Source organism: Athene noctua, chromosome 5 (assembly GCF_965140245.1).
Source record: "Athene noctua chromosome 5, bAthNoc1.hap1.1, whole genome shotgun sequence".
Taxonomy (NCBI): domain Eukaryota; kingdom Metazoa; phylum Chordata; class Aves; order Strigiformes; family Strigidae; genus Athene; species Athene noctua.
In genome coordinates this window covers 417,717-441,960 of record NC_134041.1, presented here as the reverse complement: position 1 = coordinate 441,960, position 24,244 = coordinate 417,717, and the positions used below count along the sequence as shown (strand labels likewise).

General features: G+C 50.5%; 1 protein-coding gene across 3 annotated transcripts; it reads left to right on the top strand.

Moving 5' to 3' along the window:
• The first annotated feature begins 3,374 nt into the window (after positions 1 to 3,374).
• Positions 3,375 to 13,845, top strand: LHX8 (LIM homeobox 8). Of its 3 annotated transcripts, XM_074908051.1 has the most exons (9): positions 3,375 to 3,455; positions 3,502 to 3,513; positions 3,664 to 3,807; positions 6,496 to 6,617; positions 8,064 to 8,284; positions 8,740 to 8,843; positions 11,706 to 11,801; positions 12,828 to 13,011; positions 13,769 to 13,845. In XM_074908051.1, exons 1-9 carry the CDS (start codon positions 3,375 to 3,377, stop codon positions 13,843 to 13,845), a joined length of 1,041 nt encoding a protein of 346 aa, XP_074764152.1. The 3 variants fall into 3 exon arrangements, with proteins under 3 accessions (XP_074764152.1, XP_074764151.1, XP_074764150.1); XM_074908050.1 differs by lacking the exon at positions 3,502 to 3,513; XM_074908049.1 differs by lacking the exon at positions 3,502 to 3,513 and having other exon boundaries at positions 3,375 to 3,464.
• The last annotated feature ends 10,399 nt before the right edge of the window (positions 13,846 to 24,244 follow it).

The window sequence follows — 24,244 nt, the reverse complement described above, 5'->3', positions numbered from 1 at the left end:
CGGCACTGAGGAGGCCGCCGGTGCCGGGGACGCGCCGCCCAACAGGACGAGCCGGGACGGGCGGCCCCGCGTACCGCGGCCCTGCTCTCAGTGACCGTTTTTCCTACGCCAGTTTTATGCCGGTTTTAATTTCTCGGCGGACCGTGTTTTAAGGGAGAACCAGTTTCGCGAGAGCAACGTCCAGAGAGAGAAACATCCAGCCGCACGCACTTGCACGACGTCGCAGTCTTCCTCAAAAGCCCTGCGTGCCAACAGCCTCTCGCCGGAGCAGCCCCAATTCCCCCCAATTTCTTCGTGCTGTGTCTTACCGTCCAGTATTTAAGCGATCCCTCATACGTGCCGCTGAGTAGCCCCCCCCCCCATCCTTGTGTTACTTGTGGGAGGGAGGACTCCGAACCAGGCGCAGCCCCCCCCATCGGGTGGTGGTGGGGGTGGTGTCCCGTGAGAGCCCCCCCGCTCCGCTCTCAGCCCCGACAGGACCAGGCCGGGGTCACCCTGCCCGGCCCGGCCTCCCCTTCCCTCCCGCCTCTCCCACCGAGGGGCACCCCCCCCTCCCAGCCCCACGGGGCCGTTCCGCAGGGCTCAGCGCGGAGTAAAGCGGTGTCCGAGCCGGGGGCACCCTCCGGTGCGCCGGGAGACGGCGGCCGCGGGACGACGGGGCGCAGAAATCGGGAATTGTCCCCAGCCGGCGTGTCTTCCCCTCCCCAAAACACGGTGCGGGGAGCGCTCGCTGAAATACCGCGGGCGCGTAACCCAAACGGGGACGTTTAGGCCGGGCTGTGGCGGGAGGTGACGGAAGCCGAGAGCCGAGCCCCTGCGCTTTCCGCGCCCGCCCCGCGCACCCCGGGAATAACGCGCCTCTCCCCTCTCGCGGAGCACCCCCGGCCACGGCGATAACCGTCCCGGCGCCCCCCCGCGCCCGGCCCGCGGCTCCGCGCAGCCCTCGGGGGAGCCCCGGCCAAGCCCCGCACCCCCGCAGTGTGACACACACACACACACCCCCCCGCTCCGCCGCAGAGACCCTCGCACCGCGCGGGCGCTTCCCCACAGCTGCTCCGCGGCCGCGGAGGCTCCGCCGCAGGGCGCGGGGGGGCGGCGGGGGGGCCGCCTTCCCCTGGCCGCCAGCGCAGCCGCGGTGCCCACCGCGCCCGCCCGTTGCCTGGCTCCGAAAACAATAAGAAACGCGGAAACCTCCCGCACGGTGTTTTTCCTCCAAGACCCGCTCCATGAATTACAGCTGCACGCCCGCGGAGAACAACGCGCGGATTAACTTCGTTGGCGCCTACTGCTGCGTTGGTCAGAGAGGAAAGGTGCGTGCGTACAGAAAGGAGATATTTTATAGAAATCGAATACGCAGCTCTCCGCGAAGCGCGCACGAACGCCCCGAACGGACTCGTTGACAGCGCGGAAAAAGGACCGACGAACGAGAAACTCCGCGCAGCTGCCGCCTGTCGCACCGCCGCGGACTTACCTACCGAGGTCTGGCCCCCGCTCCGCCGCCGCGCTTCCCTCCGCGGCTCCCCCAGGTTCGTCTGCCGCGCTGCCGCCGGGGACCAACGACCGCTCCGCGCCGCAGCTCCGACGGTCACGGCCGGGGAGACCCGCGCCGGAGCGGGAGTCGCGGCGGCTCCGCGCTGGCCGCGGCGCCGGGCCGAGCTCTCGGCGGGACGCGGAGGCGCGCCCCTCCCCGCCGGCGCCCGCGGACCCTCCGCCGCTGCCGCAGCCGGGCGGTGAGGGCCCGCGTCCCCCCGCTGCGGGCGGGGAGCGAAGACCGACCCGAGGGGACACCCCGGGCCGGGCCCCCCGTGGCGCCGGGGGCGCAGACCCGCGCTGTGCCCGTCGCCTCCCGGGGCGGGCGGCCCCGCGGGGAAGCGCGCAGGCGGGCCCGGGGCTGCGGGACCTCCCCCCGCGGGGCCGCCGCGGCTGCGGGCCGTCGAGGGGCAGCCCCGGGCCCGCCGGGGAGTTCCGAAAGCCGCCTCCGGGCCGGCGGCGGGGGTGTGGGGCGGGCCGGGGTGGCCGGCGGTGTCCCCGGGGCCCCCGCTCTGCCCGCCGGACCGGGCTGGGCCGCGGCTGGGCTGGCGGTCGCGCCCGGAAAAAACCCAAAGCCCTGCTTGCCTCGCCGTGGCCGCGACTGTTGGGGACGTCAGGACTAAATTCAAGCGAGGATCCGTCCAGGCTTAGATCGGCTTTAGCGCGGGACAAACGAGTGACTGGCTGGGGACGCCCCGGCTTTCCCGGGGCTCGGCACCGCCACTCGCTCAGTTACGGTCCTACAGAATCGGCTCCGAGGATTCGAAACAACGATCGTTATTTTTAGTGGGAGAAGAATAAGGGGCTTCTCCTTTCCTACAGCTGCTCGAGAGCAGAATTCCCTTTTCCCAAACGGACCGCGTTTAGGAACGTAGGGACAAGTCTCAGTTTGCTTTCCTGGGACTCCGCGACGCGTCTCGCATCTCTCGTCAGGCGGAGCTGAAACAAAGGGGGGGGGGGGGGGGGGAGATGGAAACATAACGACAAGTTTAATTAAAGACACCTGGCTGGTTAAATACGCGCAGAGAAGCAGACACCCGGTTATTTACCTCACCTGCGGCGGTCACGCTGCTGCTTTATTCTCCCGAAACGTCCCGCGAGCGGCAGCCGCGTTTGGGGTGAGGGGGCTCTGCGGGCGAGGGCTGGCGGGGGAAGGCGGCAGCAGCCTGCGGGCTCCCCCCGCCCGGGAATTGCCCCGGTTCTGCGGGGGGCTGAGGGCAGCCGGCGCCGAGCCCCCTGTGCCTGCGGCGCGGCCGAGGCGCTGGGGTTAATCCCCAACAGCCGCGTCTGTCGGCTCGATTTCGGGGAGCAAGGCTGCGGGCGGCTCAGGTGCTCCTTTCTCAGCCTCATGAGGAAGGGCTCATGGCGGGACCCCGGGGGCGCAGGGGGGGAGCGGCCAGGCGGCTGTGGGGCGGGGGTGCCGGTTACGGGGGGCGCGCTCGGGCTCCGGGCGGCAGCGGGACGGACCAGCCGCGCTCCGCCGCCTTCGCTGAGACCGAGGTGTAGGTCGAGTCTTTGTTTAGACGGGGGCGGTGGGGGGAAGCTGTGGCGAGCGGTGAAGACGGTCGGGGGGGCTCCCCGTTTTTTTGTCGTTGCCGTTTCGTTGTTGTTGTTGTTGTCTGTGTTTCCCCCCTCCTCCCCCCCGTGCGGGGCGCTGGCGGAGATAACGCTCCCGCCGCGCGCGGAAGGCGGGTTTTGCGCGGGAGGTGAGGCCAGCGAGGCAGGTCCCCGCGCCGCCGGGCCCACCCACTTGAAAACAAAAACTTTTTTCCTGCAGGCGCTGAGAGCAGAGACCCGGCGCGGGGTCCCGGGGCCGCCCCGCGGGGATGCGGTAGGGCCGGGCCATGTATTGGAAGAGCGACCCGATGTTCGTCTGCAGGCTGGAGGACAAGGACCTGCCGGCGCTCGGCGGCCCCTCGGAGAAGGTGCGCGGGGCGCGGAGCGGGCGCGGCGCCGGTGCCCGGGGCGGAGGCGGCCGCTCCTGCCGCTGCGCGGTCCCGCCGCTCCCCGCTCCGCCCCGCGGAGGAGCCGCGGCGGGAGCCCCGCGGGTGCCGGCAGCCCGGGCTGGCGCGGAGCGCCCGGGCGAGGCGGGGGCCGGGCTCTGACCGCGCTCTCCCCTGCGCTCCCCCGCAGGCCGGCCCCGACGAGGACTCCTGCTCTTCCTCCACCGCCCTGTCGCCCTCCTCCTCGCCGCGGTCCATGGCCTCGGGCTCCGGCCCCGGCAAGTGCATCTGCAGCAGCTGCGGCCTGGAGATCGTGGACAAGTACCTGCTGAAGGTAGGAGCGGGGCGGGGGGCGCCCGGACCCCGACGGCGGTGGCGGCCCCGGGACCGGCTCCCGCCGCGCCGGGGCCGCGCTGCCCCGGGGAGGGCGGCGGGAGCCCGCCGGGACGGCTGGGGCCGGCGGAGGCGCCGGTCGAGCCTCTCGGAGCCGGGCTCGGGGAAGCTCGTCCCCGCTCCCGCCCGGCCCGCTCGGGCAGCCGGTGCCGCCGCACGCCCCGTCCGCGCCCTCGGTGGCGGCCGCGAGCGGAGGTGCCGGGGGCGGGTAGAAGTGCCCAGTTAGTTGGGTGCGTGTCTGTGGGTTTGGGGCCTCGGGGGGAACTGAACTGCTGCCCCTGCTCCGGGCAGCGCTTTTCCGGCGCGGGGTTGTGTTTTCCTGACCCGCCGTAGGAGGGAGCGGGGGGGGCCGCGGCTGGGTGGGAGCAGGGACGGCCGCCTGGCCCTGCCCGCGCCCCCGGTTAAGCGACCTGCCTGTTGCTAGTTAAAATAAGCCTCCTAGTGCGATGTCGTGAACCTTAAAGCAAAAAGTGCTTCTTGAAAAACATGAAAACAAGTTATTCTTGCGAAAGGTGCTCTAGTACTGTCTGTGAAGGGAACAAGCTGTGTGATTGTAGAGTGGGTTTGCTAGCCTTAGCATTCGGGACTAAGATAATTAAAAAACAAACAAAACCATGTGACTGTAAACATGAAGTGTTAATGTGGTTCAAAGGGGGGCTGCTAAAATTATCCTGGATCACACTCTATCCTTTCAAAAACAAGATAGAGAGCCATACTAGAAGCCCCCTGATTCCATTCGATGCAGCCTTGAACAAGGCCGCTGCGCGCCCTGCGGAGGGGAGGCGGGTAACGCTGCTGCAGACATCGCGGTGCTGTTCTGGGTCGTTGCTCGGCTCTGCGCGGGGCGAGGAGGGCAGAGGAGCGCGTGTGCCGGGTCGGTGTTCACTGGCAGCAGGGAAGGGGCAGGGGTGGGGGAGCTGCCCAACACCGTTTGTTCCAGTGAATCCTCTGCAGCGGGCTGGGCTGGCGCAGGGACAGGGCACAGGGCTGGCAGAGCGCTAACTTGAACTTGGTTCCAGTCCCATTAACTCCTGTGATGCTTCAGTAGCTCGTTTTTTACTGATTGTTGCTGTCTCCTGTCTCAACAACTGGGGTAACGTGGCTTGGAGCAAAATGCCTCTAAATGGTTTAGCCCTCAGTGAGCTGTTAGTGCTTCCTGCGCAGGGAGGAAGGACTCCGTGCTGGTCAGCTGGCAACTTGTGGCCATCAGCAGCGCCTCGGCCGACCCAGCCCTGCCAATTAATGAGAGCGTGGACTGGAGATACCGGGGGGCAACTGTCAGAGGTGTCAGCGCCCTGTTCCGCAGAAAAGCGTGGGCTTCTGCAGGCCGGGGGCAAGCTGAGCGCGGTGAGGCCGGGCCCTCGGCTCGTGCTCTGCGGAGCGCCGGGGGTCGGGGGGGCCTGGGCCTGGCGTTGCAGCCCTGGAGAAATGCTCGGAAGAGATGGGCTCGGTGACGGCTGTCACCAACAGCTTCGCCTTGCGCCGCCGTGTGAATCCGTCAGCGAGCGGAAGACGGCTGCGGCACGGGGGACAGGCGGGAGAGGGTTGGGCGACTGCAGACCGCGGCGTCGCTGCCCGGAGAAGGCCGAGACGGGTGATCCCGGCGTCAGGGCTGGAGCGGAGACGTTGCATTCTCTGTGCTTGGTTTGGCAGCGTTCTGGTGAAGGGCACATCCCAAATTATCTCAGATCTGCTGCTTTGCCATAGGCAAGAGATGAGCTGTTTGCTGAGATGAGAAATTGGCTCATAAAATTTAAGAAAAAAAGTGAATCTAAACTTAGTCATTGTTTGGTTTACAAAATTCCTCCTATGCAGAGCGCCATTATCCAAAGGGTTATTACTTAATTTTTACAGTCACTGGGAGTCTTGGGTTTTTAGAGTATTCAGGTTATTTAGCTGATGTGTGATGTACAATGTCTACACGACAGAGTTCTCTTTATAGGAAAGAAGAAAACAAAAATAATTGCACTCTATTTGCTGAAAAATTATATGCAGGTTTTAAAAACTGCTGACTTCCATGACTGTCTAGTTTCACTATGGATGTTACATTCTAAAGAATTGTTGAATTTGTTACCAGAACAACTGCTGATATTTTGAAACTCGCACTGTGTTCACTTTGCTTTAACAGAAACCTGGTAAATAAGATGTGGTTCATGGTTTATTTCCATTTGATGGACTTTTTTTTTTCAATACTGTCATTTTAAAATACCATATCCCTTTACAAAGTTTGTTCATTGTTAGGACTTTTTACAGACTGGGAAATAAAAGTATGTAAGTTAGCTGCCTCCCCGAGGTCATGCGAGGCCAAAACTTGCTCTGTTACTCTAATGCTGTGAGAACAGAACTGGGCACAAAATATCTATGTGGAACTTGAATCTCTTGCTTCCTCTTCTGGTGCTTTTAATTACAAAACCGTGAAAGCTTATTCTGAAAACCTCCATCAAATTAATTAGCCCTTAATATGCGTGCTGGAGGAAAAATGTTTTGCCTTGAAGATAGATTTTCTGTGAGTCATGGTACATGTAATTTTTGGCCTTGGATGAATGGAAAAAAAATAGCTTTTGTAAATACAAACTATAATATTGGTAGCACAAACATTGAGGGGTATTTTCCTTTTGTGCTTTTGCAGGTAAATGACCTCTGCTGGCACGTGCGCTGTCTCTCATGCAGTGTTTGCAGAACGTCTCTAGGAAGACATACCAGCTGTTACATCAAAGATAAAGATATCTTCTGCAAACTTGATTATTTCAGGTACATCATACAGGAATATGATTTTGTTAGACAACATGTTACATTTGCTTATTGCTTTCCACTTAAGCTGCAACTAAAATGCATGTCTCAGCTCTTCGGTTTAATTTGCCGGGTTTATTTTCAGTAGTTAAACCCTGGGAAACCCCCGGTCAGTCCGATGTAACTACTTCCTAAGTCTTCCCCTCTGCCCCGCCATCGTTACACGTGGCTCCTGCGTTTATGCAGTAACTTACTTCTGTGCGCGTGGGAAGAGAAAAACCATCAGTCCCTGCCACAGTGAGGCTGTAAAGCTCTCGTACCGCCAGGAATCATCCTTCGGTAATGCCGATGGAGAACGCGAGGCAGAGCTGAGGTGATGCTCCATTTGGACTAGCACTCGCCGGTGTGAGGCTGAGGGTGTCACGCGGAACTACAAAAACAACCCAGAATAAATCCCATGATCTTTAAAAGAAGCTTTCAGCAGTTAGGCCTTTTTGTGATCGGTTTGATTTTGAACGTGAAGCATTCTTCAAGTTAAAGGTCTAATCCTATAAGAAAGAATATTACTTACTCGTGCTGGTGTCAGAAATACTCAAGATAGAAAATCTTTGGTCCAGAAAGTAGCAAAAATTTTTGCTGTTAATTTTGTTGTGATTGCTAGTACTTCCCCAGACCAAACTATAGGAATCTCATCTGTGTAGTGACTGGATTATGTTCAGCTAGTCAGTTTTGACTCTGAAAGAGAGGGAGGAGCCAGGCTGAATTCTGTGAACTACTGGAAAAACAAAGTTTTGTGGGACTTAAAAAAAAAACCCAAACACACCCCCCCCCCCCCCCCCCCCCCCCCCCCCAAAAAAAAAAACAACAAACACCCTTAAAAGTCTGCAAAGATTTTTTTGGGACAAGTTCTTATCTAAATAATCAACATACCTTGTTGGCTAGTTTCCTCTTCAAAGACAAATATTCTACTGTGGTGATGTAAATACTAGATATTTGAATTTCTTTAAAAATCATAATGTGATGGTAATTAAGGAAATAACTATGAAGGTACAGAAGGTACAGGTTTTCCCCCTTCAGATGAAGGAGACTAAATGATTAGCGAAGGGTGATGCAGCTAAATACAATAATTCAGACTGCCACTAGAGTAATGTGAAATATATTTGAATAATTGGGAGGATTTTGAACATCGTGTCAGCTGTTTCCATCTCCCACTCGCAGCCTTTTAAAGAGTAATTACCTTTGTAAAAGGAAAGATGAAGTTGTGAATTCCTTAGCAGCTGTTTCAGTTTTGCTCTTTGCCTCATGAAAACACTGACGTCTGTAGTTCCGCTGGAGTCTCGCCTCCAGCCCTCAGATCGAACTCGCTGGGTTTCCTGCGCGCTGGCGCTGTGTCCCCCGCGGCGGGGCTCTCCCCCCGGGGCCGTGGCCGTGGCCCCGCGGCCTCAGCCCCGCGCTCTCTCCGTGCAGGCGGTACGGCACCCGCTGCTCCCGCTGCGGCCGGCACATCCACTCCACCGACTGGGTCCGCAGGGCTAAAGGAAACGTCTACCACTTGGCCTGCTTCGCCTGCTTCTCCTGCAAGAGGCAGCTCTCCACTGGGGAGGAGTTCGCTCTGGTCGAAGAGAAGGTCCTCTGCAGAGTGCACTACGACTGCATGTTGGACAATCTGAAAAGAGAAGTGGAAAATGGTAACAGACGGGTTTTGTTAAGAACTATGTTTGTGGTTTATTTTTTAATTAAAATTGTTGGGTTTTATTTCATCTTCCTTCTTAAGAGGTAATTACCTATGTTCACTACGGCTGGAAGCACAGGTTCTTGAATTAAAATAATGTGCAAGTTATTTGATGTTTTAATTTTTTTTTTAAGTTTGTATAACTTGTTTTCTGTCCTAAGGAAAAGAAAGCAAGAGCATATGTAGTTGATAAAATATCGTGCTGGAGTTATTCCTTCCCTCACTTGCAAGGGAGTCACTTGGGGTGTCATGGGTAATGGTGCCAGATCAACTTTAAAAAAGCCATATTCTGTTCAAGTTGAAATTCAGCTGACCAAGTACTATTGGTTATTGTTGGAGGACAGTCTGACTTAGGAATAACATAATTTTGAATGTTTAGCAGGCAGTGTTGTTTTCTTTTTAATGTTTCAGGTAATGGGATTAGTGTGGAAGGAGCATTGCTAACAGAACAAGACGTTAATCATCCAAAACCAGCAAAAAGAGCTCGGACCAGCTTCACAGCAGATCAGCTCCAGGTAGAGGCAGCGCTAAAAACTTGCATAGTTCAGGTTTATGGAACACTTGGGTGCTGAACCAATAGGAAATCAGATGCATATGAAGGGAAAGAAAAAGCTTGCATGTTTTAAACTATTTCATAAACTGTCAAGACACAGCATGTTTCTGGAATTGTTTGTTAGCTTCAGCAGTTTAATATGAAATAGTTACTCTTCAAGCTTTTTATTTCCCTGGGGGCAGCTGGTAATTCTGCAGAGTGGAAACAAAAAGGTTGTTCTATTTTGATTGCTCGATGAAATCTATTTAATCAGGCATTTACATCGCTACACATAATAAAGACAAAATATTTTTAGAATTATGTAATGTGAAGAGTTGTACTAGAGGTGGGTGCTGTACATGACTTCAGGACGTTAGCAGGATGGAAGTTTGAATTTTGTTGTAAAGCGCAGTAAGGGCTGCAAAAGGTTGTGCTCTCAAAACAGGTAAGGACTGTGGGCCCCTGCTTATATTCACGTGAGTGCAGGGTTGGCTCCTGTCAGTGACTGTTTCTTGTTTTGCTTTGGTTTATAGAGAAGATGGGGAATAGTTGTGCATTTATTTCTTGATTGCCCTTTTTCCTTCCGTGATGGTTTTCAGTACTCGCTTTTTAGATCGTACAGTCTTGGCTGTACTTCTGTACACCAGGAAGGGACTAGCAGCACTGACGCATCATATCTTTTCCTTCCTTCTCCCAGTCCTTCCAAAATGCTTCATGTGCTGATTTCCTCAAAGTGTATTTGAGCTTTGCCTGTTTAAAAATAAACAATAGTCTGGGTGTCGTTTTTCAAGACCTAGCTTCAGTATTTAATACTGCACACTTTAGGGGGGATAAAAACCCACTTATTTTTTCCATAGAGCTAGGTAGAGTGAAATACAGGGAAAGTGATTTTGAAGTACTTGGCAGCAATTCTTGTACTGTCCAATTTGTTCTTGAACATGCGTTTTTGAAGTATGTTTTTTCCATACCCTTTTCATACTAGCTCAGCCACTAGTTCTGTTCCTTCCCATCATCAGGACTAAGGGGAATGGGAGCTGGGAAGTCTGGATGTACCAAATGGAGTCCCCTCCTGTCAGGTCAAGCCTGCACTGGGCAGGGAGGGAGCAGGATTGCCAGTGTCTGCTCTGCTTTCAGGGCTTCTTGTCTTGTTGCTGCCTTGGCAGGTTAGATCCGGACTGCCTCAAATACGAGTTATTTCACCCTCTGGGGCACCACTTCAATTAGCTTTGTAGGGGAAAAACACCATGACCAGGGGCAGCTCCTTGTGAAAGGGGCAGTGGTGAGACCAGGTTCAGAGGTTTCCACCTGTAGTGGGAAGGCGGCTGTGGCTCTGCCTAATCCTGTGTATCCCTGCTTTCAGTTTATAACGTGTGTTTGAATTTCTGGTCACACATGGCCACTACACCTTTTGTTTTCTACCTTCTTGGTCTGAGTTTTGTGTTGTTGCCCTGCCCTCTTCTTGTTCATGGTGAAAGCAGTTGAGAAAAACTAATATATGTAATAACACATGAAGCATTTAAGCAGTGCTGGATAATGTGGCACGTGGCTGTTCAAAGTTTGGTTTGCTCTTTCAGCCATAACTGAAGGCAAAACGTGTGAGTTAGCAATAATGTGAGAAGGACATGGGGCGTGGGCTCTGGACATCAAGCTTGCGCTTCTGCAAAAGGAAACTTTATTTTCCAGCAGTACCTGAAGGGTAGGTGGTCCAGCCATCAGGGTTGGAACTGTATTTGGGGCTTCTTCCTGTTTGCTGTCACTGGAACCTCCATGTTCCCCTCTTTTCATATTTTAAGGAAATTGTAACCTACTTCAGCAGGTGTTTGAGATCTTAGGGCTTCTTGTTATTTAATGACACTTGTAGTCTGCTCAGTGCCTCTGTACCTGTCCTTGATGCTGCTGTAAGAGAAGCATCAGAGGGGAACAAGGGACTGTCAGAGCAGCAGCATGTAGTACCACGCCTCGTGAACTACATCCTTTACAGAAGGATGAAGTTCATGAGTAGTCTGAATCTTCAAAGGTGAAGCCAGGCAAAATGTGAAGACCATCAGGGGTCAAAATTCAGAAATGAGAAACTATAGTTTACTAAGTTGCTGAAGGTACCCTGCAGAAATCCATGAAGCCTTACATCCTTCAATAAGGGAAACTCTTACAGGCTCTAAAACTGTTCAGGACACAGGCCAAGTTGACATCTACTTCCCCCCAGAATGTAATTCATATCCTAATGACAAGTGTTCAGTTTTCTGTAAAAAGATGAGTGTAACCAAAGAGTTACCTGTAGTGCAGGTCAGCCAAGGTGGAGCCTCTGTTCCTCAGGTCAGTGCAAGGTAAAGGAGGCGCAAAGGCTCCCCCCGCTGCTTGCACCCCCCGTGCGGCTGAAAGGGGGGTTAAGCTGCTCCATATAATACGTGGATAGTGAATGCAAGTTCTGAGGGGTGGATCAGAGTTCATTCCTTCCCCGTGCTGTGCGCTGTGGCCTGCTGCTATAGGCGTTCTCTTTATCCAGCATGTTTGAATTGCTTTGCAGTGAATTTTCTCCCACAGTCCTTTTAACACAATCACAACAGAGCACCTCCTCCTTTTTTTTTTTTTTTTTTCTACTGCCAAGCAGAATTAACTTCTTCCATTTCTGGTAAATGTCTCAGTTAAGCATAATAAGGGGCTTGTATTTTGGCTTTGGGGAATTTGGTTTTTTTTCCTTAAGATATTGGAGGCTGTCATGTGGGGGCTAGTGATTACAAGTTTCCTAAAACCAGTCAAGGAGTGGGACCACAGTCTGAGAAGAGTCTCTAATGCTGCTGTCAGGACTGCACACAAAAACCTGCAATCTCTTATCTTACCTTTTCAGGTTATGCAAGCACAGTTTGCTCAGGACAACAACCCAGATGCACAAACACTTCAGAAACTGGCAGAAAGAACAGGCTTGAGCAGGCGTGTTATACAGGTAACCGAGCGAAGTTACTGGATAACAAAGTCTGGTACTCATCCATTGGAAATGCTTAACAACAATTTTCTGCATGTAGTTATTCTGAGATGGAAAAAGATCTAATATGGCAGTTTTAACACAACTTCAGACAACATCCTTAGTCAGGAATAGGTCTAGAACGAACATGTAAATTTGGAAAATTTGCTGTATTCCTCTTGCACTTTGTGTGGAGGATTAATAGTCTTCCAGGAAGAAACTTCTCAGCCTAAACAGTATAGAAATCGTCACCAAGCTCTTCTAAATACACATTTATGACTTTAATAGTCTGTTCTTAAGACCTGCACCCTTTTTTGAAAATGGGTTGTGGTATGCAACATTAGGAGTAAGTGAACATCTAGTGGTCTGTTCTAGAGAGCAGAGTTAAAATACACAGCTGTGCCGTCCAAAACTGGGCGAAACGCAGACTTGGAATCTTTGCTTTGAAGATGCCTCTCAGCAGACATTATATGAATGCTTTTTATACATAAATATTATTTTTATATAACATAAGTTATATGCTTATATAAATATAAAGAAGGTTGTGGTTCCCTTGGCTCCTTCTAGCCTGGGAGATTGACAGTGTTTCTATAGAAACAAGGTATCTGGCAGCTGCAATCAAGCCTTAAAAAAACTGGAAGCCTGCACGCTTTACAGTGTGGACGGGGAAGCGTGGGTATCCCGTGAACACCCCTCGCTCAGCAGCGTCGGGGCGGAGGCGGCTGTGCCCGCGGGGCGCCCGGGTGCTGCCGCTCGCCCCGGTCCCGCAACCCCGTGCCTGGCTCTGAGCTGCTGGTCCCCGCAGCAGCTTTTCTGTCCTGACCATGCTTGTTTGAGGCACCGTGCAGGCTTAGGAAGGATGTTTCTTCATCTGGGCTGTCAGTGTTGTGTTAAAGGCCCAGTTTCACTCACTGGGTTCATCCGAAGCGAGACCTCCGAGGCCTTCATCAGGCTGGCGTTGAACCAATGCAATCTACCACCGTGATGTAAATTTTCCCCCCTTTTCAGGTGTGGTTTCAGAATTGCAGAGCACGCCATAAGAAACACGTTAGTCCTAATCATTCATCCACTGCTCCCGTCACAGCGGTTCAGCCCTCCAGGCTGTCTCCACCCATGCTAGAGGAGATGGCCTACTCTGCCTACGTACCCCAGGACGGGACGATGCTGACTGCTCTACACAGCTACATGGACGGTAGGTACAGCAACTGCATGTCCAGGTAAAATCACTGACTGTAGCAAGAACAGTTCACCAAGTAGTGACTAAAGAAACTTAACAGATTTTTAATTCCTAGTATCCTTTATAGAATATCTTAATACTTTACTTGCTGTCCAGACCTCATTAAGAAGTGTGCCTCTCCAAGCAGTGAGCCCTTCACTGTAAGAGCACAGCTGAAGATCTGGGTATGAAGACCACTTTTTGTGCTTCCTCCAAACTAAGAATGCTAGTAATAAGAATCAAACGCTGTTTTTAAAATCCATGCTAAGTACTTTAACAATATGTAATTTTTATGAAAGCTGTTTATCACGCTCCCTGGCTCTCACCCCAAGGACTGTAGGTACACTCAATCCAGAAGCTTCACTGAAAACTTAAGCTTCCCTCGCAGCAACACACAGTGGGGGGAGCCTGGTGGTCCAAAAGTATGTTTCAGTCTCTGTGTGTCTTAAGACCCAGCAAGTCAAAGATTCTGGCTCTTATTTGTGATTAGGAGAGACTGTGAAGGCTTGGGGAGAACTAAACTGAGCTACATGTGTGGCCTGAGCTTTTTTTTCTCTGAGGCAGTGGTGTAGGGTGGGCTGTGGGTGGAGCAGTGTTGATGCTGGGCTAGGGAAAACGGAGCATGCTGTGGTGGTTGGGACCAGCAAACTGTTAATGCCCAGTGGGATTTACTAGTTCGTAATCCTTTTCGACCTCTGATGAAGCTGACCGGTCAATATTTCTGTTTTTGTAGCTCATTCACCTACAGCTCTTGGACTCCAGCCTTTGCTACCCCATTCAATGACACAGCTGCCACTAAGTCACACCTAATTCCTTTGTCAGGGATATAAGCTATTAAGGATGTAACCTTAAGTCATTTATTGTGTATTAAAAATATCATTGGAAAGATATTAATGTTAACTTTTTATTTAACATCTAAAGCATTTTCAAGATCATTTTTGCTGCCCAGGTATGTAAGTATATTTAGCCTGCAAGACACTTTTATGGATTCTGCATAAATAACTATTACATTGTTTACAAGCCTTATTAAACACCTTTTTGTATTGTCTGGAAGTAGTCCACTCTAGTTATGTGTGTGTTAATTTATTTGTCATCAAATGAGCACTTTGCCTAAAAGAAAGGACTGACAATTGTGCAAAATGTTTACAATTCTTTGTGAAATTGTAGTTTACCATTAGTTTGTATCTGTAAGTTATTGTTAAAAGTATTACCTGTATTTGAGTTGTACACAGCCTATATGTTAAAGCTTATTTCTGTGAGTTTACAAAAATAAATTTTGGTTGCAAATATTTTCAAAATGAACTGAATAAAGTTCCTGCTGTAGCATGCCAAGCAAAAATGTTGCAGTGTTTATGGCTGAACTGTGATCATTTGTCAGGTGATGAACTTGAGTCTTCAGTTTTAAGAGAAGGTCCCTGCTATACTTGAGTAGACTACAGCCAACTCCTTCAGGAGTGTTCATACTTGTCTTGATTTTAAAACCCCACCTTTTTATGGGCTTAGGTCTTGAAATGCCCCTTAGGTACACACCAGTGTTGCTCCTGAGGGTGCACACCTGCAGGGTGAGGGAAAAGGTGGATTTTTAAACTGGTTGACTTAAATCCCAGTTAAAAATCTGTAAGTGGAGAGACTGAATTCACATCTGCTTTAACACTTTGAATTTTTACCACTTTGGCTTCTGTTTTCTTCAGTGGTTTTATCTTGTGATTTTTGTTAAGCAGGATGGTAACTAATGCAATATTTAGTCTGCATTTTTAAGTAAAATCTAGTTCAGTATTTTGACTGACCCCTGTCAAACTGCATATGAACAGAGCAGCCAAATGCATGGAAGTCTGCTGTGTTTTAAACTCTTAATGTGCAAAGACTTAATTGTAACGCATGTTTTGATACAGTGATTTGATGGACAAAAACTAGTGCATACTATCAATTCAACTGATTTTTGTCTTCACAAACTAGTTTCCTTCAAGGAGTTAAGATGGGTAGATCCCATCTGCACACCTAAACTTTCCTTGCATCAGAAAGAAATCATACTTTGGAAGATGTGTGCATTCATGTCACTTTTTTTTTTTCCTCTCCCAACTATGAGTTAAGCAATTTCAATGTGAAAAAGGTAGTATTCTCCCTGCCACCAGGGAAGTATATTGGCTTTTGAGAGCACAGCTTTACTGGCAAGCTCTGAATTACTCAGGTTCATAAATTAAGTGTTGGCACTGTTTCAGGTGCTACTCACAGCTGTCTGAGCTCATCTGAGAAGAAAAAGCATTCTCCTTGCACTGGCACAGTGGTTTGTTTAGGCTAATGTATTCTGCTGTATTTTTTTCACAAAACATACCAAAGACGTGGTGTGTTGTGGAACCTGACTTTACATTTATTCTGACGTGACTAACTTGTTGGTGCAGTGCTCTGTGTGGCAGTGTCGGTGCGCTGGTTTCAGTACCTAAGCTAGCTCCACACCTCTGCCCCATACAACACTGCGGTTCTGTCAGCAGACAGACTGGTTTTTGTTTGTTTGTTGGGTCTGATCGGCAAGTAGGACATCCTTGCTGCTAAAGCTTTACCAGTTAAATGCTAAATAATGCTAATTTAGATCTTAACATAACTTGGCAATTTAAAATACTATCCAGTTGTCTTGTTTTAAAATACAACTTGACTTGCATCAAGTCTGTTTAAAGAAAAGTAATTACTCACCCTAATTTGAAGGACTAAACCGCTTCAGGTTGCCTGGAACAAAGTAAGTCTAAACTTACGCAGCGGCCCCTTCTGTTCAGCTCCAAAGTCAGTGCAGGATTGAAGTAAATGGGGAGCAATTTTCCCATTTCCCTATGAAAACAGGAACCAGGAGAATTCATCTTTGGCTACTGTGAAGGCTTGAGCAGCTCTTTGTATGTGTGCTGGGAAAATGTAGACTTGAAAATAGGAAGCTCCAGCAGAGGATCTGGACTTGTGAGTCTACCCTTGGAGAAGGTCAGACCTGTGCCACAGGCTGGCTTCAGCTGGCACGAGGCTGTGTGGGGCTGACAAAGCTGAGGGAAAACGGGGCGATTTAGGCTGCTGCTCTCGGCTGAAGCTGTTGCTGTAGCCTGACTTGCGAGTCTGAATGTTTGTCTGTATCTCCTGGTCGTGCACTGGCTTGTGGTTGTGACTTGTGCTGAGCTCTCCTGACCCGGGAGTCATCCTTGCTGCTGCTTGCTGTTGAAGAGTAACGGGAATAGGGTCCTGCTGAGGATCTGTGGGGGCTCTGCGGGAAGAGAATGCAGCTACAGCAGGGAGTGTGCTGAGGGCCATGCTGGGTTTTATATTTGCAGCACAGTAACCGTAACTAGTTTCTGCTTCCTTTCTATGATTACATCTTAAGTTGAAGAGCTGCTTAAAGTTTAGGCAAGTTGATCTTGCCACACTTCCACCTTTCATTTTTTTGTAAGTACAGATAACTGCTAGGAAGCATTCTCACTTCTGAAGAAACTGATGATTCTTGTCTCCCCCCACCTATGCAGTTTTACAGCCCGACTCTGGATGTGTGGTATGCCACCTTGCACCCGGTTTCATCTTGCAATACACCACTCCTTAGGACATGCAGAGTAATGCTGTTGTAGGGATGGGCAGTCAAACAGATGTATGTCATAAAGACAGTTTCCAGAAATACTTTGACACACACATCTGTGCTTTTGTCTCCCTTTCTCGTCTATTTTTTTTTTAAATTACATTGTGCTTAAAATCATTACTGATTCAGAAGTCACAGTAGTGTCTGATAGATAAAACTGACTCTATCCTCAATTCAGAATGACAGCTGCTTTATGACGGAAGTAGAGGTTGCTAAGGTCGGAGTTGCAGCCGCCTGCTGTGTGCCAGCACGGTGCCAGGCGCTGCACCAGCCGAGGCATCGTCCCCTGCGCCGGTGACACGCGCCCCAGGCAGGAATCCTCAGAGGCACCGCTGCGCCGGGCAGGGCTGGGGGGTGGCGGCTGCCTGCGGGTTTGCTCGAGTCCTTAGGGCCCGTTCCACCTCTGGCTTTCATCATTACAGTAACATGCATCTAAACTCCAACTACCCAGCTACTCCATGTGTACTCCCCAGACAACTGCTTGGGAAAGATGTCTGCACCTGCAGCAGAGAAAAGTTTTCAAGTTCAAAAATTTAACTTCTGTCAATTTAATTCTGTGTATTGCTGTTGTTGCTAGTTAACTTTGCACTCCTGCCCATTCTACAATTATAAATTAAGCAACTAGACTTGTCATACAAGTAACTAAAAGCGTGATAACCAAGCTTTTTCAAAAAATGAAAACATTTATCATTAGTTTAAATGAAGAGCAGAAAAAAACCTGAACTGGTTTAGTTTCTGAAAATCCACTTTAGTTATGTGTGGACAAGTCTCCAAAATAGTGACATCTAGGGACAGAGAAAGATAGTACAAGTTTAACAACGAAACACAAACTGCCTCCAGTTGTTACGATGATTTACACTGAAGTGTATGTCTGCACATTTTAACTCTCCCATTTCCTCTTAAATAAAATTAATAGTTACTGAAAACATACCGATCTGTTAGCTCTCACGTGTTCTTGGGCAGAACATGAGCGAACAAGATACCGTAGTGGGTATCTACTGCACTACTGTTAACTGGCTTTCCTACACAGCAATGGACTGCAGTTTAGAGTGACCGTCTGCCATCTTACAGCGCGGCCCTGGCTTCAGGCAGAACAGTTTTTCCTTTAAGTTATAAGGGGGATGCCTTTTCAGTTACAGGTGCTCACCCCGAGAAGAAATGCTGAATCCAGAACATGTTCAGAGCAAGGTGACGTTCATGCAGCCTCTATTCCTGGAGGCTAAAACCCCAGGATACCACGGGCACTTGCTGTGTGCTTTCATCAAACACTTAAATTTGAAAAAGCAGTTATGGTTGGGATTATGTCGCTTACAACAATATAATCTCAAACTTTGGAGGTCAACATTTGTTATAAAACCGCCACTTTAAAACTGTTTGCAGATTTTTCCAGTAAATCAGGTAGTAATAACTGCAGTACAAATGTGTGATGGCTCCTTCTGTCTCCTGTGGGGAAAAGGATCGCTGTGGACTGGTAGGCTCCATAAACTAAAGCCTTACTGAGTCATTCTTAGCTCTTCCAGATATGCTAAAACAACCCCCTACCAAATGTTTTCTGCATTCTATTTTAAAGAAATTATGCATCATGAGTAGTCTCTAAGAGAAAAACAAATCTTAATTCTTAGCTGCATTTGTTCTATACCCTGGCACCCCTCATCATCCCCAGCTGGCTCACCGTCAACACAGCCTTTCTCATTCTCTTCCAGGAGGGTGTTTTTATATTCCACACTTGATCCTGATTTTATCTCAGAATCAAATGGCTTTAAATCTGATCTTATATGAAAGGGATGCTGAGAAGAAAAAAAAACCAAACAAACCAAAACACAAACAACACAAACCGAAACTCTCTTAGCAGAGATTTTTCAACATGTAAAATCTTCCTGGGGTACACCAAGCTTACCTGTTACAGCTATAAAGATGCACCTTTTCCTGATCCTGTTCAGTTTCTCTTTCCGATTAACAGAAATGAGCTGAAGGTTTTGTTGACTCTGTGTGTGCAAAAAAGCAACTTCTGGGAATGTGCTTTTGAAGCATCCAACAGAAGAACAAGGACAAAGACTTTGCTTCTCCGTGTCATGCAACCTGCTCCAGCACAGCTACGCTCCCGTGGCGATTGCTTTTATGTCAATATATCATGTTCTTATGTGGGAGCAATTATTCATGCAAATATTAAGATGACAAAAAGCTATCCAACACGTCCTTGTTATAAGAGAGTATTTACCTCCTCAGGAGGGACTGTACCCGTGTGTATTGGCCAACAGGTATTGACCAGGGTAAAATCTATAGGGAAAAAAAATATCAGGGCATATCTCAGACCAGTTTACTCCTTAGACAAATGCTTTAAAAAAAAAAAAATCATCATTTTATATATATGTGTGTGTATGCATGTGTGCATGTGTATGGCTTTTTTCTCGTTTCACTTGGTTTGTGCTTTAAAGTGTACTCGCATCATATGTTGCCCATAGCTGTGAAGCCTTGAAGTTAGAAAAAAGAGTAACAAGGTAAGCATTTCTAGGCTGAAACAGTTGACTGTTTGAAGTGCAGTGTAAGACGTGAGCTTTACAGTATTTAATCACCACCAGGATTTGCAGCACAGGTGGTGTAACCAAAATCAAATGTTTGACTCTCCATCCATTATTTGTCTCCCAGGGCTCATCTCTTCTACTAATTTATTTTTTTTTCCCACACAAATAAGCATACACCAAATCAACAGCAGTTCTGGGAAAAAACCTTACAACTTCCTTTTCTGCCTGCAAATTGCACATTCCTCTCTTTACACAACTCTCCCTGGACTCCCTGCCCACCCCCTCAGGCAGACCTTTTCCCTGCTGGGTACACACATGACGGATCAGCTCTCTCGGACACTGCTGTCTTGTGGGGTTCTTTTGTGGGGTTTGGGGGTTTTTTTAAAGTGCTCCCACATCTCAACAGGAACACCACCCACCTCACCCCCCAGGAGTGATACAACAGCTGCCACCACAAGCTGCACCACTATTATTTCCCAAGCTGACCTCACGGGAGAAAGCTGTCTCCAGCTCCAAACCTCCTACAAGCAAAGTTTATTACCGAAATATGGGAAACCTAGAACAAGTGATAGTACACAGGTATCTGAAAAAGTTACACATTTTCTTATTTTAAAATTAAGCCATTGCATTTGAAAGACAGCTACTCCATTTAAAAAATCACTCAAGGAAACGTTTGATTTTTTTTTTTACGTGAGTTAGCAGGTCATCCAAGAAAGCTAACTATAAAACCAGCGTTTAAATAGGATGTAAACTGTAATTCACCAAATGTGGGAACAACTAACCGCCACATTTTTACTATTTTCAGAAAGAACCAGCAGAAATGCTATCATCATTCCTATAACATGGATACAGGCACTTACCCAAAACATGATTTTAATATATAAAAAAAAGTGTGTAAGTATGTTATACATAGTTAAATTCACAGAAATGTTACCTTCCAATATGCATCTGGATCTTCAGTGTCTCTGCAGGAATTTGTACAGTCGGAACTACATCTACATCTCGGCAGTGGACTGAAATGCTAAGACAGACTCCACAGGGTATGTTCAAACATGTGGTTACAAGTTTCTTGTCGTGACATCAGTTCAGAAAGAGTTGTGACTGCTGGACACCAAAAGCCTCTACTAGTAAACTTACAGAGATAACATCTACTTTTTTAAGCTCCAGTGACCCAGAACCACTACAACTATTATACTATGATTTGTTAAACTTTTTTGGACCATGGTTAGTGTTCTCACAAAATAACCCACTTGTGAGCTTAATCAAACCAATATGATGATGCTATTTAATTATTTAGTATTTCTGCAAGAAACTGAACTGCATAAACTTTTTTTTAAAAAAAGTAAAATAAAAACAAACTACAACACACTCCCCACCCCGCTTTTGACATTATCATTTTGAGTAAATTTAAGCACTTAACCTTCTCCTGAGACTACTCTGATTCTTTTCCAAACTTGGGCTCTTTCAGACTCCAAAATTAAAATAGATCGCCCACAGAGCCCAGCCAAACCAACAGAAATGAGAACTTGGGACCTGATGAAATGGAAGTTGATTCAAGACAGGAAATTGAGTCGGTCAGATGTGTTGAAAATGATGGCAACCAGAAACTACATTATGAAGCTCTGTATAAAACAATCCCTTCCTTTCCCTCTCCAAGCCATCTGCAGATGTGTGGCTTTGCGAAGCAACATGCCAGTTCTCAGAAGAAAATGCACCAACAGCACCGTTCATCTGCAAAGCCAAACCACAGAGACATCACAGGTGGGGCACATCAAACACTGGCCAAGAAAAAACAGAAATATTTTCACCCCGTATTTATGGCAGGGTCTGTTTCATTGTACCAGGTCAGCTGCACTGTCATTCCCTTCTTCAGCAGCAATTTCAGCCAGGCCACGCCAGCGCTGCCTGCAGACACTCTGCCCAGTGTGACCCTCACAGCTGCCGCGCAGAGCTGGGCGGACAGACAGGCGGCTGCTGCTCGGGCCCTCCTCAGCCTCTCCTCAGCCCCTCCTCAGCCTCTGCTCAGCCTCTGCTCGGCCTCTGCTTCGCCCCTCCTCAGCCTCTGCTCGGCCTCTCCTCCGCCCCTCCTCAGCCTCTGCTCGGCCTCTCCTCCGCCCCTCCTCAGCCTCTGCTTGGCCTCTCCTCTGCCCCTCCTCAGCCTCTGCTCGGCCTCTCCTCAGCCTCTGCTCAGCCTCTCCTCTGCCCCTCCTCAGCCTCTGCTCAGCCTCTGCTCGGCCTCTGCTCCGCCCCTCCTCAGCCTCTCCTCCGCCCCTCCTCAGCCTCTGCTCGGCCTCTGCTCCGCCCCTCCTCAGCCTCTCCTCTGCCCCTCCTCAGCCTCTCCTCCACCCCTCCTCAGCCTCTGCTCGGCCTCTCCTCTGCCCCTCCTCAGCCTCTGCTCGGCCTCTCCTCTGCCCCTCCTCAGCCTCTGCTCAGCCTCTGCTCGGCCTCTGCTCCGCCCCTCCTCAGCCTCTGCTCAGCTTCTCCTCCACCCCTCCTCAGCCTCTGCTCAGCCTCGGCTCCGCCCCTCCTCAGCCTCCTCTCCTCTGCCCAGCAGCTAGGCGCTCCCCACAACAAACCCACGAACCGAAGATGCGTGACCCTGCTGCCCCCCGTGTGGGACAGGCCGGTGACCCGCAGCCCAGGCCTGCAGGGGAGACCCGCGCGGTGTGACGCCCCTGCGGGGCCTGGAACGCACAGAGCTTGCAGAAGGAGCAGCATCCCTGGAGAAGGCTGGCCGTCAGGCTGCTGGTGCACCAGACAGAACTCGGGCTGGGTTCGGAATTCATCTGGATGTGGATTAAAGTTTCTATGGCAGGCAGCCAGCGTAGATTTAAATGTAATAAAAATGGCAAGAAAACTATGTGAGATATAAAACACATCAGTCTGAAAATACATATAAAAGGAGGCAAGAAAGCAATTTTGTTATTAAGCCTGACATTTTCCGAAGGAGGACAATATAACTAATAGCTGCAGTCAGTTCCAACCATATGTGTTAACAGGAGATACCGATGTATTTAAAAAACAAGGATCCAGAGTTAATTAAAATAACTACATACATATGAGACACATAGTAAAGGTCCTCTATGCTCCAAAATCCCCTTACAATAACTTTTATATTACAAACATATCTCCAGTGTGGGTACACCATGACAAATTCTGCAGTGATATTCTGCTTTAACACACACTGTGCCTCACTGTTATTGTTTAGTGCCACGGCTGGAACAGAGCTGTACAGCGATGCTTTAGAAAACAAAAAGCATTCAGGCGTTGTCTGTCAAATTTGCATCTGATCAAACACTGCAAAAAGAGATGAGACGTAGTAAATCATGAAGATTTACTGTACAACAGCAGTGTCTTGTAGCTCTCCCAAGCAACTGATCTCTACCAGGCTTGTACCTTTCCCCATGTGGCATCTCCTGGGTCAGCCCAGCCGCTCCCCTGCGCTCAGGGAACACCAGCACCCCTCTGAAGATCACTGTTACAGCTCACCTTTCCCTGCTCGGTCTGGACTGAATCTGCCCACATCTAAACCTCATGGGCCGTATGCATTTGCCCTGTCACAGCTTTCCTTTCCCAGCAGCTGCCACCCAGCCCCGAGGCACTGAGAGCTCCGGCCTCCCGCACGGCAGAGCTGAGCTCTACAAGGACACTGCTCCTGGCTGCCCGGACAGCACAAACACAGCAACCCTCCCAAGAACTGACAGCATTTAACCCTCTCTAAGAAATGGTATCCTACAGCGTAAGCCAATACACGGCTCATCTTCCCCTAACTGATACATGCTGCAAATCCGAATTTAAAGCTTCCGTGTACCCTGTGAGCTCAAACACCCCCATTCATTATTCAGCCACTGAATCCCCTATGTACAGCCACACCTTCTCCATTAAAGGATTTCTAGCTGGTGTCTCGTCCCACTGCAGCTGCTACTCTGCCCAAGGTGACAGCAGCGCCCAGCTGGACACAACCATCACCATCACGGCTGTTTGCACCCATTCGAAACCTTTATCTTGAGGTTTCACTGCTGTAATCACCAAATCCCAGCAGCATCCTCAGACAAGGCCCCCACATATGGAACGACTTATAACACATACCTTCGCTATTAACCCCAAGCCCAAATTCTCCCTTCGTCCTGTCTCCAAATAACTGCTCCAGTGCTGCCTCCGCTGAAGTCCGTCCTCAGCCCTGAAAAGCTTTTGCATTGGTTTTGGTTGTCGGGTTTGCTTTTCTTCCCCACCTGCCAGAAAAGCGTTCTGCGGGGGAGCCACTGCCCCATCTCCCTGCCTGACGGCCCCGGCCTGCTCCAGCTCCACCCGCCGCACCTCCCGGGACAGCCGGGAAAGCTGAGTCCACCCATAGCGCGCAGTAGAAGTTTTGTTGACCTCACACAACGACAGGAGGAAAATACGACTTCCAGTGAGTCTCCTAAAGCCAGAGATTTCGACTGGATTACGAGGTAGGAATTCGGCTGATTTAAAATACACCTGGTCTGGCACAAGATCTCAAAGCTGATTCAGTCAAAACCCCCGTTTTGTTATTACGTGGTTCAAGAAATTTAAGTAAAAGATGCAACAAGCGCTCCTCAAGCCTTTGAAAGTAAAACTGAGCATTTCCTTTCGTGTGGGGGTGGCAGGACGCGGCCCCCCCACGCGCGGGATTTCCCTTCTGCCCCGACCAGCGGGCCCAAGCCCCGGGACGCGGCTGCGGACACGGCCCGCCTCGGCGCCTCCTCCGACCGCTCACACGCGGCCGCGGCACGGATCGATCTTATCGGGCGGGGCGGGGCGGGGCGGGGCGGAGGGACGCGGAGGAGAGCGCAGGGGAACGCAGGGGAGCGGAGCGGAGCCGACCCGGCCCGGCCCGGCCCCCGCGGCCCTGACCCGCCCCTCCCGCCCCTTCCGGCCCCGCAGCCACCGCCCCGCCCCTTCCGGCCCCGCAGCCACCGCCCCGCCCCTTCCGGCCCCGCAGCCACCGCCCCGCCCCTTCCGGCCCCGCAGCCACCGCCCCGCCCCTTCCGGCCCCGCAGCCACCGCCCCGCCCCTTCCGGCCCCGCAGCCACCGCCCCGCCCCTTCCGGCCCCGCAGCCACCGC

What these genes read in the sequence shown, in the direction of transcription:
- LHX8 (XM_074908051.1), top strand. Translation starts at nt 3,375, where the DNA reads ATGTATTGGAAGAGCGACCCGATGTTCGTCTGCAGGCTGGAGGACAAG. An exon ending in TGCAAACTTGATTATTTCAG is followed by an intron (nt 6,618 to 8,063) that starts GTACATCATACA and finishes CTCTCCGTGCAG; the next exon opens with GCGGTACGGCACCCGCTGCT. An exon ending in TGAGCAGGCGTGTTATACAG is followed by an intron (nt 11,802 to 12,827) that starts GTAACCGAGCGA and finishes CCCCCTTTTCAG; the next exon opens with GTGTGGTTTCAGAATTGCAG.